General features: G+C 51.7%; 11 protein-coding genes across 11 annotated transcripts; 5 read left to right on the forward strand and 6 right to left on the reverse strand.

Moving 5' to 3' along the window:
• Positions 1–3,659: 3,659 nt before the first annotated feature.
• N657DRAFT_636944 (uncharacterized protein) lies at positions 3,660–4,943 on the forward strand (the record flags this gene model as incomplete). The annotated part of the gene is made up of 7 exons (XM_062791473.1): positions 3,660–3,726; positions 3,781–3,879; positions 4,282–4,490; positions 4,528–4,547; positions 4,631–4,726; positions 4,804–4,849; positions 4,917–4,943. 7 exons carry the CDS (start codon positions 3,660–3,662, stop codon positions 4,941–4,943), a joined length of 564 nt encoding a protein of 187 aa, XP_062643665.1.
• Positions 4,944–5,838: 895 nt separating this feature from the next.
• On the reverse strand, positions 5,839–6,984 carry N657DRAFT_649673 (uncharacterized protein). The gene has a single exon (XM_062793773.1). It carries the CDS (start codon positions 6,733–6,735, stop codon positions 6,142–6,144), a length of 594 nt encoding a protein of 197 aa, XP_062643666.1. The 5' UTR covers positions 6,736–6,984; the 3' UTR covers positions 5,839–6,141.
• Positions 6,985–8,439: 1,455 nt separating this feature from the next.
• N657DRAFT_580763 (uncharacterized protein) lies at positions 8,440–10,922 on the forward strand (the record flags this gene model as incomplete). The annotated part of the gene is made up of 4 exons (XM_062789478.1): positions 8,440–9,433; positions 9,497–9,634; positions 9,803–9,907; positions 10,387–10,922. 4 exons carry the CDS (start codon positions 8,440–8,442, stop codon positions 10,920–10,922), a joined length of 1,773 nt encoding a protein of 590 aa, XP_062643667.1.
• Positions 10,923–10,978: 56 nt separating this feature from the next.
• N657DRAFT_243632 (uncharacterized protein) lies at positions 10,979–12,010 on the reverse strand. Its single transcript, XM_062786385.1, has 2 exons — positions 11,272–12,010; positions 10,979–11,193 (listed from the first exon to the last, which is right to left on the reverse strand). The coding sequence occupies exon 1, from the start codon at positions 11,848–11,850 to the stop codon at positions 11,329–11,331; it is 522 nt and encodes a 173-aa protein (XP_062643668.1). The 5' UTR covers positions 11,851–12,010; the 3' UTR covers positions 10,979–11,193; positions 11,272–11,328.
• Positions 12,011–13,979: 1,969 nt separating this feature from the next.
• Positions 13,980–14,319, forward strand: N657DRAFT_649677 (uncharacterized protein; the record flags this gene model as incomplete). The annotated part of the gene is made up of 1 exon (XM_062793774.1): positions 13,980–14,319. One exon carries the CDS (start codon positions 13,983–13,985, stop codon positions 14,223–14,225), a length of 243 nt encoding a protein of 80 aa, XP_062643669.1. The 3' UTR covers positions 14,226–14,319.
• A 741-nt stretch (positions 14,320–15,060) lies between these two features.
• On the forward strand, positions 15,061–15,430 carry N657DRAFT_684068 (uncharacterized protein; the record flags this gene model as incomplete). The annotated part of the gene is made up of 2 exons (XM_062796638.1): positions 15,061–15,189; positions 15,245–15,430. 2 exons carry the CDS (start codon positions 15,061–15,063, stop codon positions 15,428–15,430), a joined length of 315 nt encoding a protein of 104 aa, XP_062643670.1.
• A 132-nt stretch (positions 15,431–15,562) lies between these two features.
• On the reverse strand, positions 15,563–17,150 carry N657DRAFT_243683 (uncharacterized protein). The gene has a single exon (XM_062786387.1). The coding sequence runs from the start codon at positions 16,692–16,694 to the stop codon at positions 15,870–15,872; it is 825 nt and encodes a 274-aa protein (XP_062643671.1). The 5' UTR covers positions 16,695–17,150; the 3' UTR covers positions 15,563–15,869.
• A 168-nt stretch (positions 17,151–17,318) lies between these two features.
• N657DRAFT_649680 (uncharacterized protein) lies at positions 17,319–18,377 on the reverse strand. The gene is made up of 2 exons (XM_062793775.1): positions 17,473–18,377; positions 17,319–17,418 (listed from the first exon to the last, which is right to left on the reverse strand). The coding sequence occupies exon 1, from the start codon at positions 18,000–18,002 to the stop codon at positions 17,766–17,768; it is 237 nt and encodes a 78-aa protein (XP_062643672.1). The 5' UTR covers positions 18,003–18,377; the 3' UTR covers positions 17,319–17,418; positions 17,473–17,765.
• N657DRAFT_243662 (uncharacterized protein) lies at positions 18,152–19,303 on the reverse strand. Its single transcript, XM_062786386.1, has 4 exons — positions 19,246–19,303; positions 18,976–19,190; positions 18,433–18,923; positions 18,152–18,377 (listed from the first exon to the last, which is right to left on the reverse strand). The coding sequence occupies exons 2-4, from the start codon at positions 19,030–19,032 to the stop codon at positions 18,272–18,274; spliced, it is 654 nt and encodes a 217-aa protein (XP_062643673.1). The 5' UTR covers positions 19,033–19,190; positions 19,246–19,303; the 3' UTR covers positions 18,152–18,271.
• Positions 19,304–20,548: 1,245 nt separating this feature from the next.
• Positions 20,549–21,689, forward strand: N657DRAFT_674584 (uncharacterized protein). Its single transcript, XM_062795762.1, has 2 exons — positions 20,549–20,898; positions 20,961–21,689. Exons 1-2 carry the CDS (start codon positions 20,745–20,747, stop codon positions 21,461–21,463), a joined length of 657 nt encoding a protein of 218 aa, XP_062643674.1. The 5' UTR covers positions 20,549–20,744; the 3' UTR covers positions 21,464–21,689.
• Positions 21,690–24,498: 2,809 nt separating this feature from the next.
• Positions 24,499–24,945, reverse strand: N657DRAFT_603737 (uncharacterized protein; the record flags this gene model as incomplete). Its single annotated transcript, XM_062790153.1, has 1 exon — positions 24,499–24,945. A coding segment is annotated over one exon (321 nt), but the record flags the coding sequence as incomplete, so codon positions are not given.
• Positions 24,946–27,378: the final 2,433 nt, after the last annotated feature.

Raw genomic sequence — 27,378 nt, forward strand, 5'->3', positions numbered from 1 at the left:
GAAGAATCGTAAACTCTTTTGAATATCCAACAAATCTTTCTCTGCAGATTAGACCAATACGAAGTCGCACCGTTGATTACGTACTGTACTGTACATGATACAAGACCCGCTGCCGTACTAGCCAGCAAGTACAGCGGTGGGGAGGTATATGTTTCAACTGATGGATCGCGCCGAGCAGTCCAACGGCAGCTTGGGGTACAATAGTTGGAAGATTTGATGTTGTATGTGGCATACATATATGTATAGCAGCTGAACTGTGATTGACACCAGGAAAAATAACTGCAACTCGCAACGCTAATGTAGGTTAACTGTAGTAGGCATCGTGGTTCGTAATCTCCCTGACCGTAGCGTGTGACGAGAGCAAATGGGACGTTGGCGCAATGACTCGGGTACAAAGTAACCCTTTGATTTGCAAGATCATATTACCAGTAATGATGTGGGTAAGTCATCCCTGATATGTGGAATAGGAAGTACTAGTAATGCGACGTACTTGCTTCTCCACTTATTTGACAGACTGGTAACCATACGTTTGTTTCTAGAGTGGTTACTGGGAATCACCTTCTGAGGCTCTAGGATGACTAGTACTACGTTTTGCAATATATAGCGCTACTAGTACTTCCAAGTTAGCGTTATATGGTTACCGGTACTTATATCTCGAATTATACGGATTACTTTGTATGTTTCCGTGGAGTAAGTAGCATTCTTCACTCTACGCTCAGCGTCTACAAGCGACAATACCAGGTGCAGAGTCGGTTGGGACTTAGGGGAAGGGGAACATGACGAACTTGGAGCCGAGGGTTCTCCGGTGCTTAGTCTGAGTTCGCCTTCGGAGGGCGGCAATAGATACCTCCCCGGGGCCAAGGGGGCAGTTAAAGTCCTTGCGCTTGTCGCACTACCAATAACTCTCACGGTTGACTTACACTCTTACATGGGATTTCATTGGCGATTGTAACCAAATTTGAGTTCCTGCACTCCACCAGCCCAAATAGCGCTTCATGTGGGCCAGTCGCTCACCCCGTGTTCGATTCGTAATGGCAGGCCAATGATATTGCGCACTGAGAGCCCACTTCGGCTCGCTATTGGCTATTGAGCCTCTGTCCAAAGTACGCTAAATTGAATGAAAAAGGTGCTAGCTAATCCAGAACCAATCAGATACTAGTAACTGGACTGTTGGTGAAGCACCGGAGAACCCTCGGCTCCAAGTTCGTCATGTTCCCCTTCCCCTAAGTCCCAACCGACTCTGCACCTGGTATTGTCGCTTGTAGACGCTGAGCGTAGAGTGAAGAATGCTACTTACTCCACGGAAACATACAAAGTAATCCGTATAATTCGAGATATAAGTACCGGTAACCATATAACGCTAACTTGGAAGTACTAGTAGCGCTATATATTGCAAAACGTAGTACTAGTCATCCTAGAGCCTCAGAAGGTGATTCCCAGTAACCACTCTAGAAACAAACGTATGGTTACCAGTCTGTCAAATAAGTGGAGAAGCAAGTACGTCGCATTACTAGTACTTCCTATTCCACATATCAGGGATGACTTACCCACATCATTACTGGTAATATGATCTTGCAAATCAAAGGGTTACTTTGTACCCGAGTCATTGCGCCAACGTCCCATTTGCTCTCGTCACACGCTACGGTCAGGGAGATTACGAACCACGATGCCTACTACAGTTAACCTACATTAGCGTTGCGAGTTGCAGTTATTTTTCCTGGTGTCAATCACAGTTCAGCTGCTATACATATATGTATGCCACATACAACATCAAATCTTCCAACTATTGTACCCCAAGCTGCCGTTGGACTGCTCGGCGCGATCCATCAGTTGAAACATATACCTCCCCACCGCTGTACTTGCTGGCTAGTACGGCAGCGGGTCTTGTATCATGTACAGTACAGTACGTAATCAACGGTGCGACTTCGTATTGGTCTAATCTGCAGAGAAAGATTTGTTGGATATTCAAAAGAGTTTACGATTCTTCAAGGGATATTGATTTGCCTGCTACATGTATTCTACCTGCCATCTTACTTTTTATTTATTCATTCCTGAATCCTAAAATCACGTAAGTACAGTATAGTCGCGCGTCAGCAATTGCAAAGCGGCATTGTTTGGGACACCGAGAACTTTATTTTATTAAAAAACCATTCAATAACTAGTACGAGCCAAAATTAACTTCTTACATTTAGCCATCTTCACTAGGTCTTGAACTATATAATATGCAAATCCCTTGTCACAGTGTAGCTCGAAAGTCAGCCTAACAACATTCCAACTAGTTACCGGCATTATTGTATCCGTACATAATATGTCTCTTGCATCTTTGACAGAATGGGACATCGGGGACTTTCGTCATATTGGTGTTGCAAACACGATGACTGCTCTATGGGACAGGGACACCAATCTTTGCCTAAACGAACGGGAGCGAAAGAAGATTGAACAACACCAAAAGTGGAACTCGAGCTTACTGGAGAGAGAGGTTAAGAAACGTTTCAGTAGAGCTAATCTCGCAGACTTCGAGAAGATTGAACGACAAATTATATCAATCCTAATCTCTTGGGGAAGTGTTCTACGTTCGAAAAAACACTATGACGAATGCGAATCCAAAAAAACGGATTCATGGGAGCCTGATACAACTCTCCTTAGCCTTCGGGCTTGTCTTTGCATGTTAGATATCATTCCGGTCCGCGTTATGATTGGCAATAGCGAGTTACATGGGGAGAGAAAACGGAGAGCTACTGACGAGCAGGACGGAGATTCCGATGAAGATGAAGAACAATCAAAAGAGAAGGTGAGCACCTCGCCTCCGAAGAAGAAGAGGCGCCAGCAGATTAGCAGTAAGAGACACCTGGAGAGAAAGGAAGGTGAAGAATCATCAGACGTAGAGTCGAATGAAGAGAAAACGCCTCCGCCGAAGAAGGGGCGCCAGGAGAGTGAGGAAGATGAGGAGTCCTTTAAAACATCCGGGAACGGGAAGCGCGTCTTGCGTCCAAGGAATATGTAATGTTGGTATTATACCCTGAGAATATATTTTGAAGGCTGGGAGGATATATAGTTAGCAGGCTTGTTCGAAGGGCAGCAGTGTACTGAAGACTAGAGAATTCTTCAACGTCAATTGATAGTGTAGTTTTTAAGCGGATATGCTATTTCCGCAAACTTCCACATTTAAATTCCAGTAATGCGATCTAATGACACGCCGAAGCGTACTGCTGTTATGTGACTCCATGTAGGAGTGCGCCCGTTTTTGGTAGCGAGAGTCGTTCGGCATTTGCTATATATGTGTCTTGGGGCACGTACACCGCTTGCACAGGCAAAAGAACGGAATGCCAGTTTCTCCGTCCATTAAAACTTCGTCATATAACCTTGTGCTCACCTTTCTGCATAACACAGTAGCCTACCTGGATTGTGGGCCATCTAAATCCGCATCCCGCCATGACGAACTTTTCAATTACTCCACCTTGGCATATCGTGATAGTTGCGACGACAAGTAGCCATTTCACCCATCGCCCGTCATTAGCTGAACCAGACACGGCCAACTGAGAGTAATCATGACATGGCGTGAGAAGTTGGAGCCGCGTGGCGAACCTGAGAGGAGGCAATCCACGCCTGTCCGTCGCCACCCGCTTCAATAGTCCATCCTACCCGCAGACGCAACGCACATGACAACCAAACAGGTCGTCGCTCGTCTCGGCGGTGTGTTCCCCCTTGACGACGCCCTGCTGGTGGGTGAGTTCAAATCCCGCCATAAGAGACACAAATTCCTGACTAACTTTCCTGCAGCACTCCCTCCTAGGCGAACCGAGTCCTCCAAGGTCATCCACAGCGTCAAGCGCGACTTCATTCCAACCCTCATTGGATTCGGCAAGTTCGGAACGGCTAGTCCTTTGTGGACGGGAGGCCTGTTTCGGGGCAGAAGGCTGAGGCAGTCCTGGAAAGGAATCGGATTATGTTGACAGGGACTATAATATCATTGGGAGCTTTATAAACGTATAGTGCGCTCGTTGATACGGCTTGCCTTTTTGGCGGAGACGTATGCCATGGTCAAGAGAGGGCGCAATAGACGGAGAGAGCGCGTATCTCACACATTGGGCTCTGAGTGGTCGAGGTAATTTGGAAGCACATGCCTTGCACGTCGGCGCGGTGCGGAACTGAGGAACTGCTGGGGAACGAGGCTGGTTCTTTGAGCGTCGTGCCCTTTGCACTTTCCACTTATGCTGCCTCCCACTCGCAACTGCCCAAGCACTTTCGCAACCAGTACTTGACACGAGCGAGCGATGACAGCGATGGGCCAAGACCAAGACTGCGCCGCGGCCCCAGAGGCCATGATACACAACCTCTACGACGACATCCAGAGAGGCCGCATCGATCCCGGCAATCCCTACTTCCCTTATGCTCTTGCAGTGCTGCGCGACGAAAGCAGCCAGCGTATGCTGAAGCCGATTGCGCAGAGCATGGTGGACCAGATCATGGAGGCCGGCCAGCTCACCCATGTAAGCGAGTGCACCACTGCTGGAATTCGTCTCAAAGACCTGGCAAACAAAGGGCAGGTAAGTATCGCGCGGGCATGCCAACACTCTGCGCGTAGACGTGCGGACGGGATGTCCCCTGCCGCTAAATCGTTGTGGTCTAGCTTGAACGTAGGCGGCATGGAATCCTTGAGGGAGCGAGCGTTCAACGTACTCGATGGTGCTCGCAGAGGGCGTCTGTGGATTACCGGGATCGCCGAGTAAGCAGTAGATTTGGATCGTGACCTTGAGGAGGTATATCTGTGTGGAGTAAGTGTAGACAACGTTCTCCTCAAAGCCAAGTTTTGCGCCGCACAGCGGTTCCAATACGGCATCTGGTCATGGTAAGCCGAGATGACAGACCCTGGGAGTGGCAACTCGGCGATAATGTCGCTGTTGACTTTACGTTAGATACAAGGCTTCCAGCGTAATGCGTGAGCAGACTCGCCTTTCAAGCTGCAGGCACGTCTAGAAGGCGAAAACGAGTTGGACATCTGACTCCTTGAGCATCAACTTTTGGTCGGTAGACATAAACCTAATTGTCACAAGTTAGGAAGAAGAACCCTAGAAATCGGTTCTACACTGCTCGCAGGGCTAGACGTACCAATCTATCACGACCTGCAATGCTGATCCTGCCTTCTAAATGAAGTCATAGCTTATCAATGCCATTCCAGTTGGTTGTAATATAGCCCTGCTAAGAGGAACGTATGAATGTGCTGCATGCTAGTTCCAACTTGATGCTCCTTCATGATATTCGTGGCGTACGCGAAGTAGTTCGAACGCGGATCATATCCATGTTCCTCTCCAGATAAGATAACTCTCCCCTCTCAGGCAAGGTCCCCCTCTTTGGCCCCAACTGCCCAGAGCGTTTCTTGCGGGGAAAGACACTGGCCGACACGGACAGCGGATCGAGAGCCAGAGACCGCTTCCGTTTGCATCCCGCCTCACGTCGATGGCGGCGAGTGTTTGCTTGGTTCTTTGGCTGCCATTCTCGTGCAGCCATCGCACCCCGCCTACAAGACCACGCTCTGCGTCAGCTCAGAAAGATACGTCGCGTCCGCCGTCTACAACTCAGGAGTACTTTCTGTGTTCACATGCTGTTTCTTTAACTAAGGAATGGACTGCTCGCGCAGTAAACGGCGTAGAAGGGGCGTAAGCATGCCTTGAAAGTACCGATCCAGTTAGGGACCTGGCAGGCAGGCGCAAGGTTTAGGCGCGTTATCCGATGTACTCGGAACATTATCGAATGTGAACCAAAGGCCAAAGTCATCCTGTTATTATTGCCTATCAACAAGCCGCACTTTAGCCTTCCGAGGCCGTTTACCCCCCCCCCCCCCCCTTTTCGAGTACTCTATCCCAGTCGAAAATCCATAGACACCAAGCGTCCTTAAGCTTCTTAAGGTGGAGAGCTCCGAAATCACGTTGTGGTCAACCGACCAGTCATTGCCTCTGAACTGAATCGTTTGGAGAGACTGTAGTTTCGCAATCGCCCCGATCAATGACATTGATATCGATCCGACGAACTTGATGTCTAGGGACGAGAGGTTTCGCGGAAGTATTTCGACGAACTTCTGTAAAAGCTCCGGAGAAGCAGGAGTCGTTACCCGAAAGTGGTCGAGCGAAGTTATCTGCCCAACTACCTCCAGACACTCATCCGATACTGGGATAGATAGCTGCCACATCGTTCTGGCGCACCGGCGGAGAATCGGCAGGATAGATCCCACGGTTTTTTGCATGTTGCTGAAAGAGGCTTTGATGTGTAGAACGCGCAACGACCACGCATCCAGTCGGGTAGGGATTTCGGAATTTCATCGATAGAGAGCTGGAAATCCTCGATAGGCGACCGGGCCACTGACTCGAGGAGGTCTTCGCAAAGAAATGGACCTCTCCACTCCAGACGCCGCAGTTTGGGGACCCGGGAGAGTACACCTTTGATCCGAGGGAGATCCGGCTCGAGTATGCTGCTAACTTCAATTTCTCGGACGTAATCGCGCGGACCTGTACAACAGAGTGCTGCAGCATGGTTCGGGGCCGTGCAATGATGATTTGCTTGCAGAATACCAAGGAGACGGCTTGTAGACCCAGTGAGGAGAATCCAACGGAATCGCCGTCGGCGGACTATCGAAAGAAACAGCAGTGATGTCCCGGCGAGGGATGAGAGATGGTCTTCCGGTAGAAAAAGGACAATATTTTCCAGTACTTCATTTGGAAGTAAATGAAAAACCTCCATCATTGATGGTCATTTCCTTGTGTGCGGAGGAGAGAAGCAGACGTTGCGACGAGGGGTTGGTTAAGTATGCTTGGTCTGTTGCATGCGCAGGCGGGAAGCAGGGCAGAAAGTGGTGATGTTGAAATCAGTCAAAGTGGGCTGGGTAGACGGATGGATATTTATTCCGCCTGGAGGCGCTAAGCCGAAAGGCCCAGGATGCTATGAGTGTCAGGCACTCCAATGGCACGGGTATTAGGGTGACCATGCGGGGTGAAACGATGGCGAAAACTGAAGAGCCGCCACCTGTTGGGGAATACCTTAGGGTGAAGGACCACAGATTGAGATTTAAAATTGACCTGCATTGTCACCTCTGTTTCGGCATCGTTACCCCCTCTGGTTGGGACATCTCCCTTGACCCCAGAGTTTGACTCCTGGCAGCTAGTTACACAACTTGGACCGGGCCGACAAGTGGCTCGCCAAAGGAAGCCTGGAGGAACGCTCCAGGAACATTAGGCGAATTGCCTCTTGGCAGGACCTAGCCCTTGGCCGACACGGCTACACCAGACCCCAGACATGCAGGCTCGAGCATATCAGCGCGGAATTGATGTGAGAGTTATTGTCAAAAGGCAACCGGAAAACCAGGGCTGTAGCTGGCCACGAACCAGTAACCGTACCGAAAATTAAGGAATGGCTAGATCGCACACCGCCACGGCTATATAGCATGTCGCTATCCTTGATTCGGGAAAGCTCCCGCGCCACCCTGCAGCAGTACCAGAGTGAATATCCTGACAGCTGCCAAGCGGGCACCACAGCTTAATCAACCTGTTTCGATAAAGTCAACGCAAATAACTTTGGCTCGTTTCCACTGTCTTTGTGATATTCTTGAAGGTTCTGAATTTGAACTACACAATTCACTGGCGTACACTCTTTCGGGCGGCGAGGGGCCGCAAGGGCGGCCGGGCGCTTCCGACGACGACTCGATGGCTTCCATTCTGCTTGGAAACAGCTTCATCAGCTTCACGAATGGCGTCAAGGCAGGAATTATACCTGACGATCCCTGGCGGTAACAGGTGTGGATGGAAGCGGGAAGCTAAGCGGGAAGTTGGAGCAGCAGCCGGCTGCTGTTGGGCAGGCGCCTATTGAACTGAACTGGCTCCTTGGCCCCTGGATTCAGGGGCTGGGCACTGTTGCCCAATGCAGTAAATGTGGGAGACTCGTCACCCACCAAAGCAGGGTCTGGCGACGGCCCCGAAACCCTCGGTTCTTTAAGCAGCACACACACATGACGCACTGTTCAGACAGCCAAGCTTCATCTTGTGCCTCAATTGATGCAGTATCACCTGGTTGGTCTATGCCTATTCGAGCCTGTACATGTTGCTGTCCAACGGCGCCGGGCTGTGGCCCGCTTGGCAGCTGACAGAAATTCACAATTGTACTGCCCAGGGTGGCGCGGGAGCTTTCCCCAATCAGGGATAGCGCTGCGCTATATAGCCGTGGCGGTGTGCAATCTAGCCATTCCCAAGATTTAAGATCTGACTAAAGCTTGATATTGTACCTCGTTTAAATATAAGACAAAAGACTAACGTAGGGGAAAATAAAATATAGAGTTCAGCAGTAACTAAGCTTTACACCTAGTAACTTAAAGTGCGTCTAAGGCTACTACTGAACATTCGCCGTTACTTTGGTCGGCCACCGCAGGTAGGTAACTTTCACTTCATATTCGCTATGTCACAATCCTGCGTCTGGCTTGATCTGAGATCGGGGGCTCCCGGACTCCCCGGACCGTACCTCTGCGAGTTTTTCAGTCCATATAGATACCTTGACAGCCTCGGAAATGTTTGTCCAACGATAATTTTAGCTGTCGGAGGCCAGAACAAAAGAAGGTATATGTCGAACCATCTTTCCGTTTCCTACGACGACGTCGAAACCAATACTATAACCCTTCGCAATCTAGCACTGCCGCATATGTTGCTGGTAGACGGCGAGCTTCATCAGCGAAACGAGCTACCTAGGATCAAAGCCGGGCCGTCGCCAGGACTCTACGACACCCATGAAATAAAAAGGGCTCCTAAAAGCGCCGCTGAGATATCTTACCAAATATACTTCGACGTGTTGGCACCGTTCAGTTCCGCGGTACTGCTCTTCGTCTCCGATCTCAATGGGACCGACGTTACGGTAGATGTACTCGCACAGTGGGCAAAGCGAATGATGGCCTTCCCGCCTGCAGTTTTGCCCAAGGTGCTTTTGTTTTTTGACGACAGTCCGGCTCCAAACTCCGCAGACATCCGACAACAAATATCGATGAAGCTCCTTGAATACCTTCGTCTAGGGCCAAACAGTACATACACATTCTCGGATGCGAAAAGGATAATCAGCAACTCCTACGACATCCACGTTTTGACAAATCGCCCTAGCGACGACCTTTGGGATAATCTGATCTCCATAACTGACAATGCGGCATCACAACGACAAGACCTAAGGCTACACTTTTCTGCAACCCATCTAAGACAATTGGTCCAGGCTGCAATTGTGCATTTCTCTGGCCGTCTTGTCGGTCCGTTCAACATCTACCGCGCCTCGAGAGCAAACAACCCCGTGCCTGAGACCTTACGTGAATGCGTGTCCAATTTTGTACGCTTCACAACGCAGAAGCACGTCGATAGTGCGAGGGTAGTCGCATCAGCTCTCGTGATGGACGCTTATCCACCTGGGATGCATCGTGAGTAGCCAAGTTCACTACAACAGTTCTTGAAGCATAGGGTCTAAAGACGGCTACAAACAGGTTTCTATCCATTGGACCTGTACAGGGATCTCTATGAACCCATACTGTTGGCAGTTCAAGGAAGCGAAGCGCTACCAGACTTTTCCTGGACCGTGAAGGCCCATTTTGTCGAGATGGCCAACCAACGCGAGAGAGATCGTATGCCGTCTGCTCAAGGGCATTTGTTGCTGCTCAGAGCGCTCTCCTGGGATATACCGCTCGGTTCCATCAGCTGCGTATTCTGTCTTGCTCGCCACGCTCGTTATACGCTGGATTGCAAGCATCGGATATGCACCGTTTGCACAACAAAATGTGCTCGCCGCACAGAACCTTGGGAATTCCAGGTGTACCATTGTCCTCTGTGTCATCGCCCGAATCAGGGTACCTTCAAGCTTATACCGCAAACCGCTGGAGTACGAGTCCTTAAGCTTGGTGGATTGGCACCAGAGAACACTTGGCAGTTCTTACGCGACCTCCAACAAGCTTCCGGTCTCCTTACCATGCCGGTACGAGAACAGTTTGACACTATAGTTGCAGCTGACTCGGGTAAGTTCTCAAGGATTCTGGACTCCTTTCCTAGCTAACGACAGCAGGTGTGTTTTTCACAATAGCATACTTCCTAGAGGGCTGGACACTAGCAGAGTGCAAGCGCCGCTTGGGGAACCTCGGGAGACCAAAGATCACACAGAAGAAAATCCGGTTCCGAAATGGTCTCGAGCGGCCTGCGGATGCACTAAGGCACTGTAACAAGTTTGGGGTGGTGGTGCTCCAAGGGGGAGTAGCTGCCCACTCGAATTTGGTGCATGCCGCTGCTCCAGATGACAATGGGTACGCTATGGAACTGACATTCGAGCCCCCGCTATATCTATCCAGCTAACGAGGCAGTTGCTATATCGAATATAATGGAGAAGACTACACTGCAGACTGGTTGCGACAAGTATCAGAGAAGCTTCTCGCGGATCTATTCTTCATTGAAATTACCAGAGCTCCGTGTTTCTACTCTGCGCCGCGAATCCTCTCTGTACAGCTCCGCTGCCGTGTACAGTCCGCCCCCGCTCTTATGGACTTGGTTATGAAGCTTCACGCTCAGCAGATGCATATTTATTACCGAGGGGACGAGGTTTCCTACAAGCATGGCGCGCTATGCACCCCTGCACTTGTGGAGAGGTGCAAAACTGCTCATTCGTTTGTCAAGGAGATTACAGTAACTGTAGAGTCTTTGAGATCAAGCATCGACATAAGGATTGGCCGAACACGGAATGAGTGGCAGAGCATCAGTAATTGTCCGTACATCCTTGAGCAGCTCATCCATGACCAAGGGCTGAATGGTAGGTTTGGAGGAAGTGGTCGTCAGCCTCCTACGCCACCTGGTGGGAGAGTTCCATTAGGCAACGAGTTGGATAGATTGCAGACCGTTCTTGCTCCTCTTGTCAAGACGTCTCGCTAGCGCAGGCAGATTTAAAGGGTGGATCATGTGTCAAGTATGTAGCAATGTATACGATTCTCATTGCTCTTTAGCACTCTGCGATTTGCCTTCTATGATCTCAATCACATACGCCGATTTAGTTACGAGGAGCCCTTTGGCCGGGCTCGGACCAGGTACCGGTCTAGTATGTTTCATCTTCCCCACGTTAGAAGATGTGCTTGACTCTGTGTACCTACATGCAATTTGGACAGCTGCTCCCTACTGATGATCATGTCGTATCGTCATCCTACACCTGCACCGGGGTTTTACGTTAGCGCGATACACATCCCACCCACTAACGTTACCCAATAGTTATAGGTCAACTACTTACGTCATCCAGCTCTACCGAGATTTCTAATCATCTACAAGGTCACTCTTCTAGCAATTTCTATTGTAGTTGCGCGTTTCCCTTTTGCCTGTCTGTCGTCGGAGAACTTAGTGCAGCCTGGGCAAGGAATCTCCGGGCCCGAAGGAGTCTCCAACTCTCGGCCAACCTCGTACCAGCCGAAAGTGCCCGGACAGTTAGAACATCGAAGACGATCGAGAGATCTGTGGAGAAGAACACATTCGACGCCTCGGCTATCGTCTTGACCTCGTCGTTTATAGCCGACTCCGTGAATGCGTTTCCGCCTGGACGTTTTGGGGAAACGATCTCGATATCCCGCGCCCTTTCGCACATCGGTCGAGAGGCCAACCTTGGCTTCAAGGCAATCGATGTTCTGGGTGTAGACCCGAACCAACTTGCCAAAATCGCGCAAACCACGGATGAAACCGTGTGTTCTTGTCGGGTTGGCGTCCTTAACGGCCCGGCGCATGTGGGCGATGCGGCTGTAAAAGGGAAGCCTTCTCCTCGGGTCGAAGAGTGCCGACGAACGGAAATTATCACGACAACTTGGTGGATAAATGTCATTCTTCGATCGAAAATCCTAAGTCTGGTGAGAAGACATACATGGGAAGAGGCCCTTACACTTACAGGAATTCCTGCGCTTGTACTGATGCCAGCTCCCGTGACCGTTACGATTTGGATGCGGCACCGAGGAGGCTAGCGATGTTTTGCAGGTGGTGATGGTCGTTCTGCCGCACGCGGGTGATAGTCATCTTATACCGAGATGGCCGCCAATAACGAATGATGGCCAAGAACAGAGACCGTGGGAGGATGATGAGAGATGACCCTTGGAGGTACCAGGTCGGTAGTTGGTGAAGCGAAGATCGACGGACGAGAGAGGAAGAATGAGAAAGGAGAAAGAATGAAAATCCGGGAGGACGGGGGGAAGAGGGGATTATATACCTCGAACCTGCAGGCGTCCAAGCCTTGGGTCTCGTTAGCTGTGGGTTAGCCCCTTTAGGCTGCCATCTCGTCCCTTCCCTGTAAAGGCGGTACGTTGGATAGATGCATAGCGACGTCTCGTGGTCGTCAGAGGCTAATGGCGCCTTTTTTTCTAATATGGAGGGACAAGTTAAGCCGCTCTCGAGCCAAGATCGGAACGGCATGTCCAGAAAGCAAGGCACATATCTACTGGAAGCGACTTGTTTATATTTGGATGGCTGGACTGGAAACTCAACTGGAAGGCCCACCTAGGAGCGGTAGAGCGGAAGCTGAAAACACAGAGCTACGCTTTGTCAAGGATTACGGCGAAAACGTGGGGATTAGGGCTGGCCAAAGCACGAGAGGTATACTCAAAGTGCATCCGGTCAGCGCTAGCGTACGGCGCATCATCCTTTCACATCCCCACCGAGAAGGGGAGTGAGCCAGCAAAGAGAGGGATCACCAAGGCGCTTGGAAAAGCTCAAAACAAGAGTCTACGGATAGTGGCAGGAGCCTTCAAGTCCACACCCACTCGGAACCTTGAAACGGAGACATGGGGGCCGCCACTGGACCCTTACTTCAACAAACGACTGGCTGACTTTGAGGCCCGGCTTCAAATGCCCACTCTGGCCGACGGCCGAGGCGGAAAGAAGACTGCAGGGAGCATTGTTCATGCGGCCTGCGGCAAGATATATCAAATGCTCAACTCGAGGACGGACAACAGGGGCCGACCGCGAGCCTTTGGGCCGCAGGAACCCACAGCGGTAGAAGAAGCCGCCAACACAATTGCAGTTTGGACGGGAGGGACTGCCGACACGGACAGAGTAATGGAGGAGGCCTGGAGAGAGAGGTGGCACAAGGAACGAGACGGCCGGACAACAACGAGGCCCGCAGATGACCTTGACCACCAGCAGGAGACTCTGTTCCAAGACAAAACCCTACGGAGACACGACGGCCTTAGCAGAGCGAAGAGTTCATTGTTGGTCCAGATTCGAACTGGGGCCATAGGCCTTCGGGCTTTCTTATTCGAAAGGAGAGTCCCAGAGGTACTGACGCCTATATGCGAGTGTGGAGAGGGGCGAGAGACTGTCGAACACCTGGTGATGTGGTGCTTGGCCCCACCGTTGACTCGAAGATGGAAGAGAGCCGAGGTTAGAACGCGAAGGGACTTTTATTCCGTCCTACAGGGAATCAGTCCCAAAGCTGCACGGCTAACGGGGAGGATCCTGGACTGGCTGATGGACTCGGGGAAACTGCCGATGTACAGTCTGGCCAGGAGGCTGGAGCTGGAGCTCGCAGTCTGATATCCCTTTCCTTCGAAGGCCAAGAGGCCTTCTCACTTTGTATTTGCAGGATCACACACTGATCGTTTCCTTGATAGTCGATATGGGTTTTTCACCCGGCCCAGGAGGGCGCGGTTTTCCTGTATAGTAAGTTGTTGAAGGTCCGGCACGCCCTAGGGCACAGCGGTGTAGGAATAATAATAATATATTTGGATGTGAAAAGGGAGATGTGGGATGCGTACTGTGGTACCTCAAGTGCCACCAAAGCCATCGCTTATCCGAACCTAGGCTACCAGGCATTGAGCCAGACTAAGTTACGCATGGCTTGTCCATAAGGTCGAGTTGTGTTGTGGGTTGAGCCCCACATCTTTGGCAGACCGGGTTGCCCCACATCTGGTGCAGGGGTTTCAGCCCTGCCCACCAGAGCCATCACATATCCAACATCACCACTGTATGGAAAACACCACCATTGATGATCACCATCTTCTGTTGTCTCTGCATGTCCATCAAGTTGAGGGTCACGATCACAATGCGAATGGCACCAATTCCTCCTATCCATCCCAAGGATTAATGTTAAAAAGGAGCAAGCAGCTACGACCAGCCGTAAGATCACTCGATGTGGAGCTGCGCAACCGGAAAAGTGCCGGTCCTTTCCAAGAGGACCATGTCCGGACTCCGGCCCTCTTTGCCGTATAGCGGCCTGGGGTATTGACGCTGTAGAGATTGTATCTGCGAAAGATTTTGGCAGAGCTGCTTAGCCTAGTCTTCTGCGACGGTCGGAGCGGATAGCCGGTCCAAGGAGTGGCTGCGTAGGTCAGTCAACCACGATGTCCAAGAGCCAGCTAATTACAACAGTCGAGATATCTCCGAGCGAGCTTTCCCAGTGGTAGAAATATACGTGGTTGGCCCGGAAACCCAAAAGGGGTCCCGAATATGGCGACGACAAGAACCTTATTGGATGATGATCGTATCTACCTTATCTCTCACTTTTTAATCTCCCCTTCTTCGGAAGTGCAACTTTCCGCGGCACAGGACAGCATTGGGAAGCCTTCCATTTTATGCTACCCTGTCTGTACTGGTTCCTCCGCACTCGGCCACGACGGCTTTGTCCTCGCCCAGCCCACGAACTCATCCTCATCACTAGGGCAATGCGGCTCGCTTCGGAAGAATCCACCTCCGATCTCCAACAGCTTGAGGCAGTGTAACCTGTCCGGCTCCTAATGGCTATTTAATCTGCCTAAATCCCCTTCCTCTGGTCTACCCCAACGCGACCAGCTTCTCCTCAACTTCCAACCACATTCCCGCATCGGCCACCATCTTTCTCCGAACCCCATCAAGACGTTAACGAGCTCGTCACCATCGTTGAAAACATGTCTGACTCTCCCGGCCGGGGTGCCACCCAACCTTCGGAAACGACGCATGACCGCAAAGAGCGCATACAAAGAACCCTTGACGCGCTCAAAAAGCTGCTGTCATCGGCCTGACCAACGACGATACCCCTCCTAGTCCGGCTGCCACCCGATCTCAGATCATGGCGCCTGGCATGCATCAGAGCCCTGCAAAGCTCACGGCAGATCTCGGTTCTGTTATCGACCTGGCGGAGTACGACGCCGACGACGAAGCCGATGACCACGACAATCAGAGATGGGAGCCCCTTGCGGTCTTCCCATCTCATTGACCTTGCCCGGGGCTCGTTGCCATGGCAGGGTCTAAAGGTTGGTACAGACGACGAGAAGGATGCAAGGATCAAGGAGATGAAGGAGAGCCTGTCGGCCGAGGCGCTCTGCGATGGCTTTCTGCCCGGAGAATCTGCCACGTACATTAACTACACCCGGGGCCTGGCTTTCGATGATAAGCCGTACTACTTCTACCTTGGCCGGCTTTTCCATCGCCGGTTTTGAGCGGAGGGTTTCACATATGACCACGTCTTCGACTGGACTGAGAAGTTGTTTAAGGAGTACACTAGAATACTTGCCAGATCAAACTGGATTAGTGGCGCCTTGAATACAGCCTTTCCCCATCCAAGCTTCTTCAGCTCGAAGTCCGATCACACCCGGATCGACCTGTCAACTTTTGAATAATTTTTCCACGTCCTGCCGGTGACATCCGGGGCTCCGGAAGCGCTGTCGGAGAAGAAAACCGCTCCTTGTCAGACAGTGCACAAATAAGAAGACGCCACTACCCAAAAGTCTGCTCATGATCCTGATTCCCTCGGCTGACTGACGATGCCGCGGGCCTTCCAGATGACTGAAGCAGATGGATGACGTGACATCTGGCTTCGTTTGCCGTGTCAGGGCATATGCAACCACTCAAGTCTGACGTCGGACTGCATATACGGCCTTACCAGGTACGTAGAGCCTGGGACTGAGCACAGAGCACAGGGGTACCGCAGGGCCGCCGGTCCCAGCAGTCGGGTATCGGCCGCTCAACCTTGGCCGCCCGCCCTCCGTGGCAAAGGAGGCCACAGCTTGAGGCCGCGCGGGGCGCTGTCGGGGCTGCGAACTGTGGGGAGAATCGATCGCAGACGGTACACACAGAGGTTAGGCTGTCGTGATGCATGGTCTGCTGGACGGCACGCGGGTCTTTCTTTTTGACGACCCTGGAGGTCAACAGAACCCAACCGGAAGTGCTGCCTTGGGTTTCATCGTCCGCGAGTGCAACGTTCTTGCAGCTGGTCAAAGTCCTCCGTCTACGGGATGGCGTGGGGGTCTGCTCTGTCAGCTCAACTTTCAAGAACGACGGCTTTTGCTTGTTGCATGCTGGTATGCACAACCCATAGGCAGCCCGTCTGAACAACGCCAAAGGCGAGTCAACTCTCGCAGCTGCAGGACCGTTGACGATGACCACGAGACAGGAGACTACGGGGGAAGATACGGAGGCACGTGTAACTGAAATGGCTGGGAAGCGGTGATGCGCATGAACAAGATCGCAGGCCCATCCGAGCCATCTAATTCGAACCGTGGAAGACTGCGTCCCAGGCACATGCCTGGGCGGTGCCCCGACGTATATGGTCTGCATGCAGCCTGTAAATGAATTTGCTGTTCTCAGGTAGATTGAAGACGTGCACAATGGGGTGTAGTACACACTCCGCACCCTGAAGGCGACTAGAAAGTTGGGGGTTTCAGAAACCGCAAGAAGCCTCCCGTCGTCGTAATCAAGCAGCATCCATCTCCAACCCTGATCATTCGGGCTTCACCGCATACTGTACTGATGAGAATTGCGAAAAGACGGTCTGCTTTCAAGTTGCGTCTTGGAGCAGTTTGACCTGAATACCTGAAGGCGGGACGAGCCGGTGATAATGAGCGGGGTTACAAGCGTTCAAAATCCTACCGACTTTGACACTCCTACACGTATTTGTACAATTCAAGCCATACACTAATTCGTATGTGGCTCTGATCCTTCAAGCTGCGAGTCCTGCGGATTCCATGATAGACCTTGAACTGGCTCTTCTACAAATTGTTCTTCAAAGACAGCTTCTGCATTCAGCATTGCCATATTTTTACTCCGTAGTTCTCTTATTGTATTATACTCGACGAGATTCGAGGTGAAAATGATGTGACAATACCGCAGTGGTATCGAAAGTCGAAGGCGGGATGGCGATAGGATCTTGCCAGCCACCGTGATATCAGCCGTGATTGTCTGCATGGCAGGGATTCAAGAGCCAATCGCCAGACAAGGCGCTTAAGACCCTTGCCGAGAGGTGTGCCTGTCCACTTCTGGCTGCCGCCAATGTTCCTCCGTTCCCCTCCTCACAGCCAACCACATCGTGAATCTTTGCAAGTTGAAAACAACCATAAGTCTCAGAGGACGAGACTAACCGATGGCACTCGCAGTGTCCTCGTTGAACCCGAGATCGGCGAGCATCATCTCGAGTGTGAGAGCAAGAATGGTAAGTTGAGAACGGAAAGTATGAAAGAAGAAAGTCCTAATGGACGTTCTCCAGTCATTGACGGCACAGCTGCTGCGGGGCAGAAATCCGCCTGCAGATCGTTGCAACCTCACAGGCAAGGTACGGGAGTACCGCTGGGATTTCAGCCAGGTACGAATTATCAGGTAGACTAAGCTGCAAATGGACAATGGGGGTGGCCATGGCCACTGCCCATTTCGCTATGCCTGTCCTGCATTCACAGCACCCAGTCTGGCACATTGCCAAATGGCCCACGCGGTCCGTCGATCGGCACACCGGCCTTCCGGCCCCGAGGCGGCTTCAACCCAACAAGACCATTCCTCAGTCTATCAGTCGGTCGATGAAAGTGCCTCAATCTCCGGACCGGGCGGCATCTTGTCCCAAACCTGATCGGGAACCATATCCCTCCTTGTGCGGGGATCACGCATGTGGCCGATATGCGAGAGCATTGCAAGAAGGCTGTCTTCGGTCGGCTCCTCGAGGAACGCGTTCTGAAGGTGGAACCCGACCTTCTCGTTGATGTATGCGCTGCTAAAAGTAGCCCACTTGGGGTCGTGACGCATCATCTGATCGCGGACAGCATCAGAGGCATTGCCTGTATGCCGTTAAACAAAGCTACTCTAGGGATGAAAAGGACAAACCGTTTGCCGCGTTGACTGCCCCCCTACGCCAGGCCTTCGGTTCAATCGCTCTTTCTTCTCCAGCGTCAAGCGATTGCCCCGTCATGTCGTCTAACAGCTTCTGGTATGGGAGAGGTTGATACTTTGAGGTAGTTGAGCTGTCTGATTCGTTTTCCGAACTGGACTTTTCGGAGTCCTTCTCAGCAATGGAGTCGTCAAGTCGACGGAAAACCGGCCGCTTGAGCCATTCCTCCTTCCAGCGAAAGGGAGTACACTTGACTGAAGATCAACCTCCTAGTGGGTGTAAAGAAGAAGATGGTCCTGAAGGGAATATTGTTAGCTCCAAGACGCCAGAGATAAGCGGGCGATCACTTACGGCTTCGGCTTGCTGCCCGCCCCTCCGCGGCGCGCAAGCCGGATGGCCATAGCTAGGACGTCCTCGCCGGTTTCCGGGTGGCGTACGACCATCAGCTGAATGTCCTCGTAACAGAGCGCCCCTGGGCGTCCACGGCTCTCGTACTCTTGCGACATCATCTCTTCCAGCAGCCTGGAATGCTCATCGGGCGCCTTGTCTTCGTCGCTAGGGACACTCCCAATAGCGTGCCGGGGGAAGAGCTCCTCAAGACACCCATCCTTGCCGCTCTTTCTCTCGCCGTCCACAAACTCGGCCGGCCTGGCCCCGGTGAAGGCAAGGCCGAGGTAGCACCCCAACAACCGGATACGGTGCCTCTCTCGAGAGAAGATGCCGGTGTCGTACTTGATATTGAACGCCTGCAGGACCAGCAAGGTCTCTGCGTTTGCGACGTCCTTTCCACGGGTGCATGGTGCTTGCAGGCCGTACCTCGGGACCAAAATGGCATCGTGCCACTTGTAAGACGTGTTAGCTATTGCGTCGGTGTGCGAGGGCCTGGCGATGTACCTTTTTGACTTCTTTTACTGTCGTACCTGTCCATACAGCGGCCCGTGGCACTGGCATACAGCTGCTTGTACTGACGGAAGTACTCCCAGAACGAAGCCCACGACCCGATCCTGCATGTTTGACAAAGATATTCGAGAAAATCCATCGCCATCGCTCGGTTTGCTTTCTGCATCACCTCTCGCCAGGTTCCCGATAGCTTAGCGAACTCGCAGTATCTCGAGATTCATCAGCAAAGATAATGGCAAAACAGGGAGGGAGGTGACCGTTTACCTTTCCATTTTCGCAGCAGACCGGCGATGTTGATCTTGGTCTTGTCGGCATAGTCGGGTGTAAGGGACTTGGTGTCCTCAAGCTGTTTGCTGAGAGCAGCGCGCTGCTCGGCCGTATAAGCTGCTGGCCGTTTCGCCATTTGCTTCTCAGCTTCTCGTTGGGTGAAGCGCCGGACGAAATGCGCATTGTAAAGTTACTAGTACTTACCTTTTGAATTATAGGGTTACTGATACTTTCTATTTAAACTTTACGGTTCTCTATTCTAAGCTACTGGATAAGAAAGATTGGATTCCTAACATGACGGCCGTTCGGACAACGATACGGTTCGCAATGGCCACGGGCCGGCTTGACACGAACCAACCGCAGGCCGACTAAGACACCTAACCCACCACACCGACCGAACCTACACCCCCTCACCTCGTGCTACGGACAGCGGACACCGCTTCAGCCGCCGAAGATAGGACGTTAAACACTTGGAGAATCGCCTTCAAGCAAGCCTGCTAACAATCCTACTAACCCACGAGAATCCGCAGAGAAATGGTATAAGAGAGGACATGAACTAGAATGAAACTTTGTATGGGCTTTGACGAGATCAGGGCATATCTTGGGAAATGTATAGTCAGATTGTAATAGCTGCCCTTTCGGGTTACCCGCCGGGCGTCAATAAATTGTATTGTATTGTATTGTATAGGAATCACGAGCAACGTTACTTGATTTCTGATTTTCTTGACCGTAGAGATTACTGGTACTTACTACTTGCAACCACCCGAATCATTGCTCTAATATCCTATTTGCTCTCGTCACAGCACTTGCAATCAGAGATACTAGTAATATCCTGTCTGCTCCTCTACGCTGTGCATCCGCAGTGGCGGCACTCTGTGCTGGCCCGAACCTGGTAGAGGCAGGCCTCGGTTTAAAAGGAGTACACAAGCGACGCATTCGCTCTTGCGCCTAACACACTGCAGAAAACAAGGTTGGGGAGCTATCTTGCCGTTAGCCCGGCGCCGACTCGCAGTCTTACATCGGCTCTCATTGACTCTCGTTTGTTCCCTATCACCAACAGTCCAGTTACTAGTATCTAATTGGCTCGGGATTGGCTTACACCTTCCTTGATCAACTTGGCGTACTGGGGCCAGCGCCTTATTAGCCAATAGCGAGCCGATACCGATGGAGTGGTTCACCGTCAGTGTAGGCGTTGATTATCAGACTGTACACCAAGCATCTACGCGTGCTTAAGGTGGCAAAATCTGGATTGTAGGAATGTTATTTCTCAGAATCCGAAAAGGATGGACCGGCAGGATACCAGGGCCCTGTTCTGGAATTCAGCTAGGGAAGTATCAAGAACAACCCTTGTCGTCCAGACACGGCATGCAAGGAGTACAGGTTACCGTCATACTTAACCGTGCAGGTCCGGCCCTGATCTCCTTTCTTGGGAAACACAACAGGTGTCACCAATTTCCCGCCTCTATAATTGTACGACGCGCTCATCTAGCCAACACATGTCTCGGTCAATTCCTCCCGCTAGGCAGGACCCTCGGCACAGCGGACGGGCCATATTCAGTAGCCCCGCCGGTCCTGGCGATGACTGGACTCAGATCTCGGATCCTGCCGGCCGCAGGAGGGTACAGAACCGCCTTGCCCAGCGCAGGTACCGTACGTTGTTTCCGCAAAAGGCGCCAGAGTCGCGCGCCAGGTAGCTGAACATCTTGCAACAGGCGAGAGAATCCAGAAGCGTTTAAAAGATCTCGAAGAACGGGCGGCAACCCCCGAGGGAACAACTTCATCGGGTAACGAGAAGCAGAGAGAGTCCGCTAGTACAAGGCGCAACCGGAAATCCGAGAAACAGCGACAGGCGCCGCCGGCTGCGGAGCCTCAGATGTACGAACACACCCGGTCTCTCTTTACCCTTCGCCCAGGCGAAGAGACGGCGGCTTACTCGGCGTACCCCACCCCTCCCGGAGATGTACTCAAGCCGGAGTATGAGGCTGTCTGGGGATACCCACCCGTTCCGACTGAGCCGTATCCGCAAGGTCTGATGCTGCCGGCTCCAGCGGCGGTATACCCAATGACGTACTTCAACGAGCCTGTCCCGCCGGACTTGTGTTTCTCGTGCGCGACGGCCGACGACATCATCCATTTCACAAGCTACAACAGCTATCTACCGGGAGACACCAGCGTCGGGCGGCACTCGTCGTACGAACAGCTACCACATGCATAAGGCCCTCATCCTTGCGCAGCCCCTGTGTGTTCATCCGAAATCGGTCCATCACAATCGAAATTCGGCTGCTACTTGGACGTTGTTAGACACACTGTCCGAGTGGTGCTAGTACTAAGGGCTTCTGCATGGAAAGAGAGCAATGGGAACCGCCTTGGCGAAGAAGGTGCTATTGCCTTAAAATATTTTAGCAGTCAAGATGAATAAGGTAGTTGAATGGAAGAATGACACTTACTTCACGCACCATGTCGCCTGTACACAAGTATTCTGATCTGGTTCTAGTGTCTTTTGCTGTTGCGAATGCGGCCTTACGGCTGGCAACAGGATGCTTGAGTACTCCTGATCAAACGGGGGCTCATCCCGGGTGTTGCCCACACGGATGCATCGATGATCGTCTTCTGTTTTGCGCGAGCTTAAAATAAACTATTATATTCTCAGACTGATAGAGGAGGCTCTACTGCTTTTTCTCGTTATTAGTCGCAGTGCTACATTGCAGTGATGATTCTAGGCCTAGATGCACCTTAGGAGTATCCTAAATTGAGTAAGGTCAATAACGTTAACGTGGTTTATCACCGAAAGCTCCATATCACCGAAAGCTCCACGAAATCGCGTCCACGCGACATCTCTCTTTTACACCAACATTCTCCGCAAACCCAACATGCCACAGAAAAACGATGAAGGCCAGATTGTCTTGGCCCTCCAAGCTCTTCAAAATGACCCGACTTTAAGCCTAAGAGCTGCAGCTGAGATCTATTCGGTCCACCATACGAAATTGAGCCGCCGCCGACGGAGTCAACTATTACGACGCGATATTACAGCCAATTCGCGGAAGTTGACTAATTTAGAAGAATGGGTCATTGTTCAGTATATCTTCGACCTAGATTCCAAAGGATTTTCCCTCCGCTTATCTAGTGTGGAGGATATGGCCAATGTTGAACGCGACGCGGGACGCGTCGGCGCGCTCTGGGCGCATCGCTTCGTTAAACGACAACCAGACCTTACTACGCAATTCAATCGGAAATACGACTACCGGAGGGCCTTATGCGAAAATCCAGATATCATTCGTGGCTGGTTCGCGCTTGGACAGAACACAATCGCGAAGTACGATATCCAAGAGGCGGATATCTACAACTTTGACGAGATTGGGTTTTTGATGGGCGTTATCTCGACTGTACTGGTTGTTACGGGCACCGAGCGGCCTGGTAGACGGAAGACAAGGCAGCCAGAGAGCTGCAAATGTACTTGGGAAAGTGACGTCGAGGATAATGCATCAGTTTGCATTGTTGAAGGCAGAGAACCAGAGCTTTCGAGCAGCAAATGAGGCGCTAAGCAAATGCCGGAGGGCTAAAAAACAACGACTACGGCAAGGAGGATCGCTTAATATACAGGATGGACAGGATTTGCAAGGCCAGAGAGATGGTGTGGTGCAGATAACAGAGGAAACGCAGGCGGGTAGTGGTCGGAAGCCGAGGACCGAGACGCGCGCGCGGCGTTCTGGCAGGTGCAGCAAGCCTGGTCATATGCGCGTACCCATCAAACAGTACTATACGCATATCAAAAAGACGATTCTGCATGCTTTATATTGTTTGGGGTTATCTTGGTGGAATTATCTAGGTTTTCGTTTTGTTGGTGCGATTTCGTGGAGCTTTCGGTGATATGGAGCTTTCGGTGATAAACCACGTTAGCTCAAAAGGTATCTTGATAATCTATCTTGTAACACAGTAAGGATAAAACTGTTAGACAGTGGAAGTGCTAAACATTAATATTGTCTCGGTCGACAAATATATTTCTATCATCTACCTAGGCGCTTGATAGGAAGCCGAATATTGTGACGTTGTTTTGGAAGGGTTTCCGGGAATCCAATTTTAATCTCTTGTGTCTCGCTACTTCCCTTTCAGTCAAGCCTGCTTCGCTATTTGTACCTCGGCATATCAGGTGATTCTCCCTCATGCGTGTATGCAGGTAAGACATATCACGCTGCGCTTGATGATGCTGGAAACTCCGTGCTGCAATAGTTAAGGTGCGCACTGTATAAGCCTAGCCGGCCTTCCGATGCATCTCATCATCACAACCACACGTTAGCGCCAATGCACCGATCCCTCCGCGCTTCACGACACCGAGTTGTAAGCAGTTCTGCGCCACGTCTCTCCTGCTGCTCACCCCTGCGTAGTAGGTGCACGGACTGCCATGCTGCACGGATGGTTGATTGACACCCGCGCATGTAGGATGACGATATGACATGATGACCGAAGTCAATGAACCGGATGTAGTTAGCGTGCCAAGGCTCTTTATGCTCCGTGCCTCCGGGCGAATAATCCATCACGACGTGTTTGGATGATGATAGAACTCCGTCCTACAAAAATCGGGGCGCACTGTATAAGACCGCTCGGCCTTCTCATTATCACAACTACGGAATGCGTTAGCACCTCAGCCTCCTAGTCACATATACTTTTGGGCAAAACTCGGGGTTCGAATTTACTCTACAATGTATTGCACCTGTTTTAGTTACGTGTCTTCAATAGGTGGACTTCAAAAGGGACGGTTGTGGTGTCGGCGGCAAAAGGTCGTGTGGCTGGTGCGCGATGCTTCAAGTCCTGAAAGGGAAAATGACCCAGCCACTCGACGACGTCGTCGACAAAGCCAGCGATGCGGTCGCCACCCGGATCGAGCGCAAGATGGAGACCAGCAAACAGATCGCCAGAGAGCTCATCGCAGGACAGCATATGTACCATGCCACGGTGGCGCCCAACGTGGATACGGCACTCATTGTGGCCATGTGCATTTGTCTGGACAAAAAGACGGAGGGAGAACAAGAACCAATCAGGGTTGTTGTACGGATGTACCATCTTGTAGTACACCTTCCCCAGGGTAATAAAAGTTGGGAATGGCTAGATCGCACACGGCCACGGCTATATAGCACGGCGCTATCCCTGATTCGGCAGGGCTCCCGCGGTGCCCGTGCAGTAGTACAATCGTGAACTTCCTGACAGCTGCCAAGTGGAGGCACAGAAGCTGCGTCGGCTTGATCAATCCGTTCAATTGAAGTCAACGCAAATAACATGAGCTCGTTCCCATTGCTTTTGTGATATTCTTGAAGGTACTGACTATGAACTACACATTTACGGCTTAGCAGTGTGCTCCATGCAGCTGCTTGCGATTGTCAGCTACTGCGGGTTAGCAGCATCCTGGCGAGCCTCGCTGGCAGCAACGTTGGCGACGGACAGCGCAGCATCGTGGTCGTCTTCGAAGTCGGGATCCAGAACATCTAATCCGTCGATAATGCGCGCGCTTGCGCGTGGCGCCGCTGTTCCCGGCTCGTACAAATCACCCCCGGCTTGTTCCAGCCGTTGAAGACCTGGTGTCGTACTCGTGACCTCGAAATTGACTGCGACTGCAGTTTTCGTTGAAGTGCCAGCGACCCAAATGCAATCCTCAACCCGGGTCTGTGTCTCTGGGGCCGTCGAAGGCTTCTGCTGTTTCGGTTGTTGACCGAGATCAACATCAACAGCGCCCTGCTTGCGCTTGCTACCACACAGCGTCGCTGGCGCCGTTGAGTTTGGCTCCGACTGCTTCATCTGCTTCATTCCAGCGATCTGCCCCGCGCCGCCTGTCCATGCTTCCGACATGTTGTGGCTATTGGTCTTGTACGTCGAGTCCAGAAGCAGCAGGTCCGGGTTGTTTCGGACTACAGTGGGGGGCCAAAAGTATCCGAGCACCCCACCTCAATTAAACGCGAACTCAGCGCGTCACGACCAGTACGGGTTCTTCAACCTTCCACAACTCGGCCAAATGAAGCTCAATTTAGAAGATTTTGCGGGCCAGCTGACAGCAAGCCGCAGCCGGAACCAGGAGTTATCGCCCGGGATTCGTGCCGCAATGTGCACGCTGGTGGCAGCTGGAAAAAGCGAGCGGTTCGTCGCGGGCTTGTTTCGCGTCTCTCCGTCCACGGTACACTACGCCATTGAACACTGGAACAAAAACCACACCTTCGAATCCAAGCCTCGCAAAGGCCGGCCCCAGGCGCTCACTCGAAAGGAAAAGCGGTATATAATCTTGCTTGTCAAACGGAATCGGACTCTCGCTAAAAAGGCGCTCGTGAACGCTACAGGCAAGGTCGTCTCCTATTCTACGATCAAGCGATGCCTCCGCGCCAACAACATGCGCAAGTGGAAGGCAATGAAGCGGATACCCCTTTGCAAGGAGGTAGCAAGGGATAGGTATAATTTCGCATGCGATTGGCTTGAAAATAATGAGGAACTCTTGCAGATTTGTCGTTCTAAAATTGACCTGGATTTCTTACCCGCTAAGTGTTCCAGACTATGTTCTCAGACGAGTGTTCTTGCCAGAATAGCACCTCCAACCCGACCTCCTGGGTGTTCCGTTTCCCTTCTGAGAAGTTCGATAAGCGTTTCGTAAACCTTCAAAACCATGTGAAGGCGAATATCACTATCATGGTCTGGGGAATGATCTTCAAGGGGGGGCGGAGCGAGCTCATCGTTATGGCCCGTGACGACGATGCTCCTCGGAAGGGGTATACAGCTAGGTCGTATCAAAAGGCCCTCCAAGAAGGTCTCATTCCTCACTACGACGAAACACGGCATTTCCAGCAAGATAACGCAAAGATTCACGTCTGTAAGTCGACCGAGGAGTGGCTCCAATCACGGGGAATCTCATGGATCGAATGGCCTGCACACAGTCCCGATTTAAACCAGATGGAGCACGTCTGGGCTGCTCTTAAACGGAAGCTAAGGAAGTTGTTCCCTGATCTCTGGGAATCAAAGAAGAACACGCTGGATATCAAGTACTTTACCGAGTGTTTGCGGACGGCATGGTGGGCAGTAGAACAGGATTGGATTGACAAGCTGATCGACGGCATGCCACGCCGCTTGGCCGCCGTGAAGAAGGCTAGGGGTTGGTACACAAAATATTAAAGCCCTGCACTTGGCCATCACTCAGATACTATCAGTTTTGCGCTGTGATTTGGTTGTGTGAAGTTATTGTTGGATAAGGAGGGACGATGTAAAATGTGGGAGGTCGGGAAATGCGGGGTGCTCGGATACTTTTGGCCCCCCACTGTAGCTCAAGACCGCTCTTGGGGGCGATGATCAGAGATGTAACGTGGCCGAGACCGTCACGAGTATCCTCCCACAAAAATTGGCTGGCGGCCGGCTTGAGGAAATCGTCGTACAGGGTCTGGACCTTCGCATATGAACAACTTTACTTACGGCCACGCCCGGAAGATTGGGAAAAAGTGCTCTTTTCTGACGAAACGTGGGCTACAAATAGCCATATGTGGAAGCAGTGGATCACGATCCACGACGTCGAGGATCTGGAGGCGTGGACATTGATTCGACAGAAGCCCCATGGCTGGATGTTCTAGGGTAGTTTCGCGGGCGGCATCAAAGGTCCTTGCTTTGTGTGGGAAAAGGAGTACGGTGGTATCACGGCTGAAAAGTATCAACGGTTTATCGTTCCGTTGATCCATACGTTTTGTGAGGAACAAGGGGATCTGGTGTTTCAACAGGATAACGCGTCAGCCCATTCCGCCCGATCAACTCGGCGTCTCCTGGCCGCACTTGGAATCGAGGTTGTTGGGTGGCCGGCTCGAAGCCCTGATTTGAATGCTATTGAAAATGTATGGGCATGGATGAAAGAGTGGATTGAACAGCATTACGATATACAGAGCCTGAGCCGCGCGCAGCTCCGGCAGGCTGTTCAGGAGGCATGGGATGCTGTGCCCACTGATTTTCTTCAAACCTTAGCCCATTCAATGCCGGCTCGGTTGCAAAGGGTGATTGAAATGGAGGGAGAACGTATAGGGTACTGATACTTCTACTGTAGTGTACAATGTATGGGCCTTAGATGTATCTTAACTTCTTGGCTTGTCTGCTGTTTCTGGCTTAGTGGGTGGGTCAAGT

This window comes from Parathielavia appendiculata, assembly GCF_033297405.1.
Source record: "Parathielavia appendiculata strain CBS 731.68 unplaced genomic scaffold N657scaffold_21, whole genome shotgun sequence".
Taxonomy (NCBI): Eukaryota; Fungi; Ascomycota; class Sordariomycetes; order Sordariales; family Chaetomiaceae; genus Parathielavia; species Parathielavia appendiculata.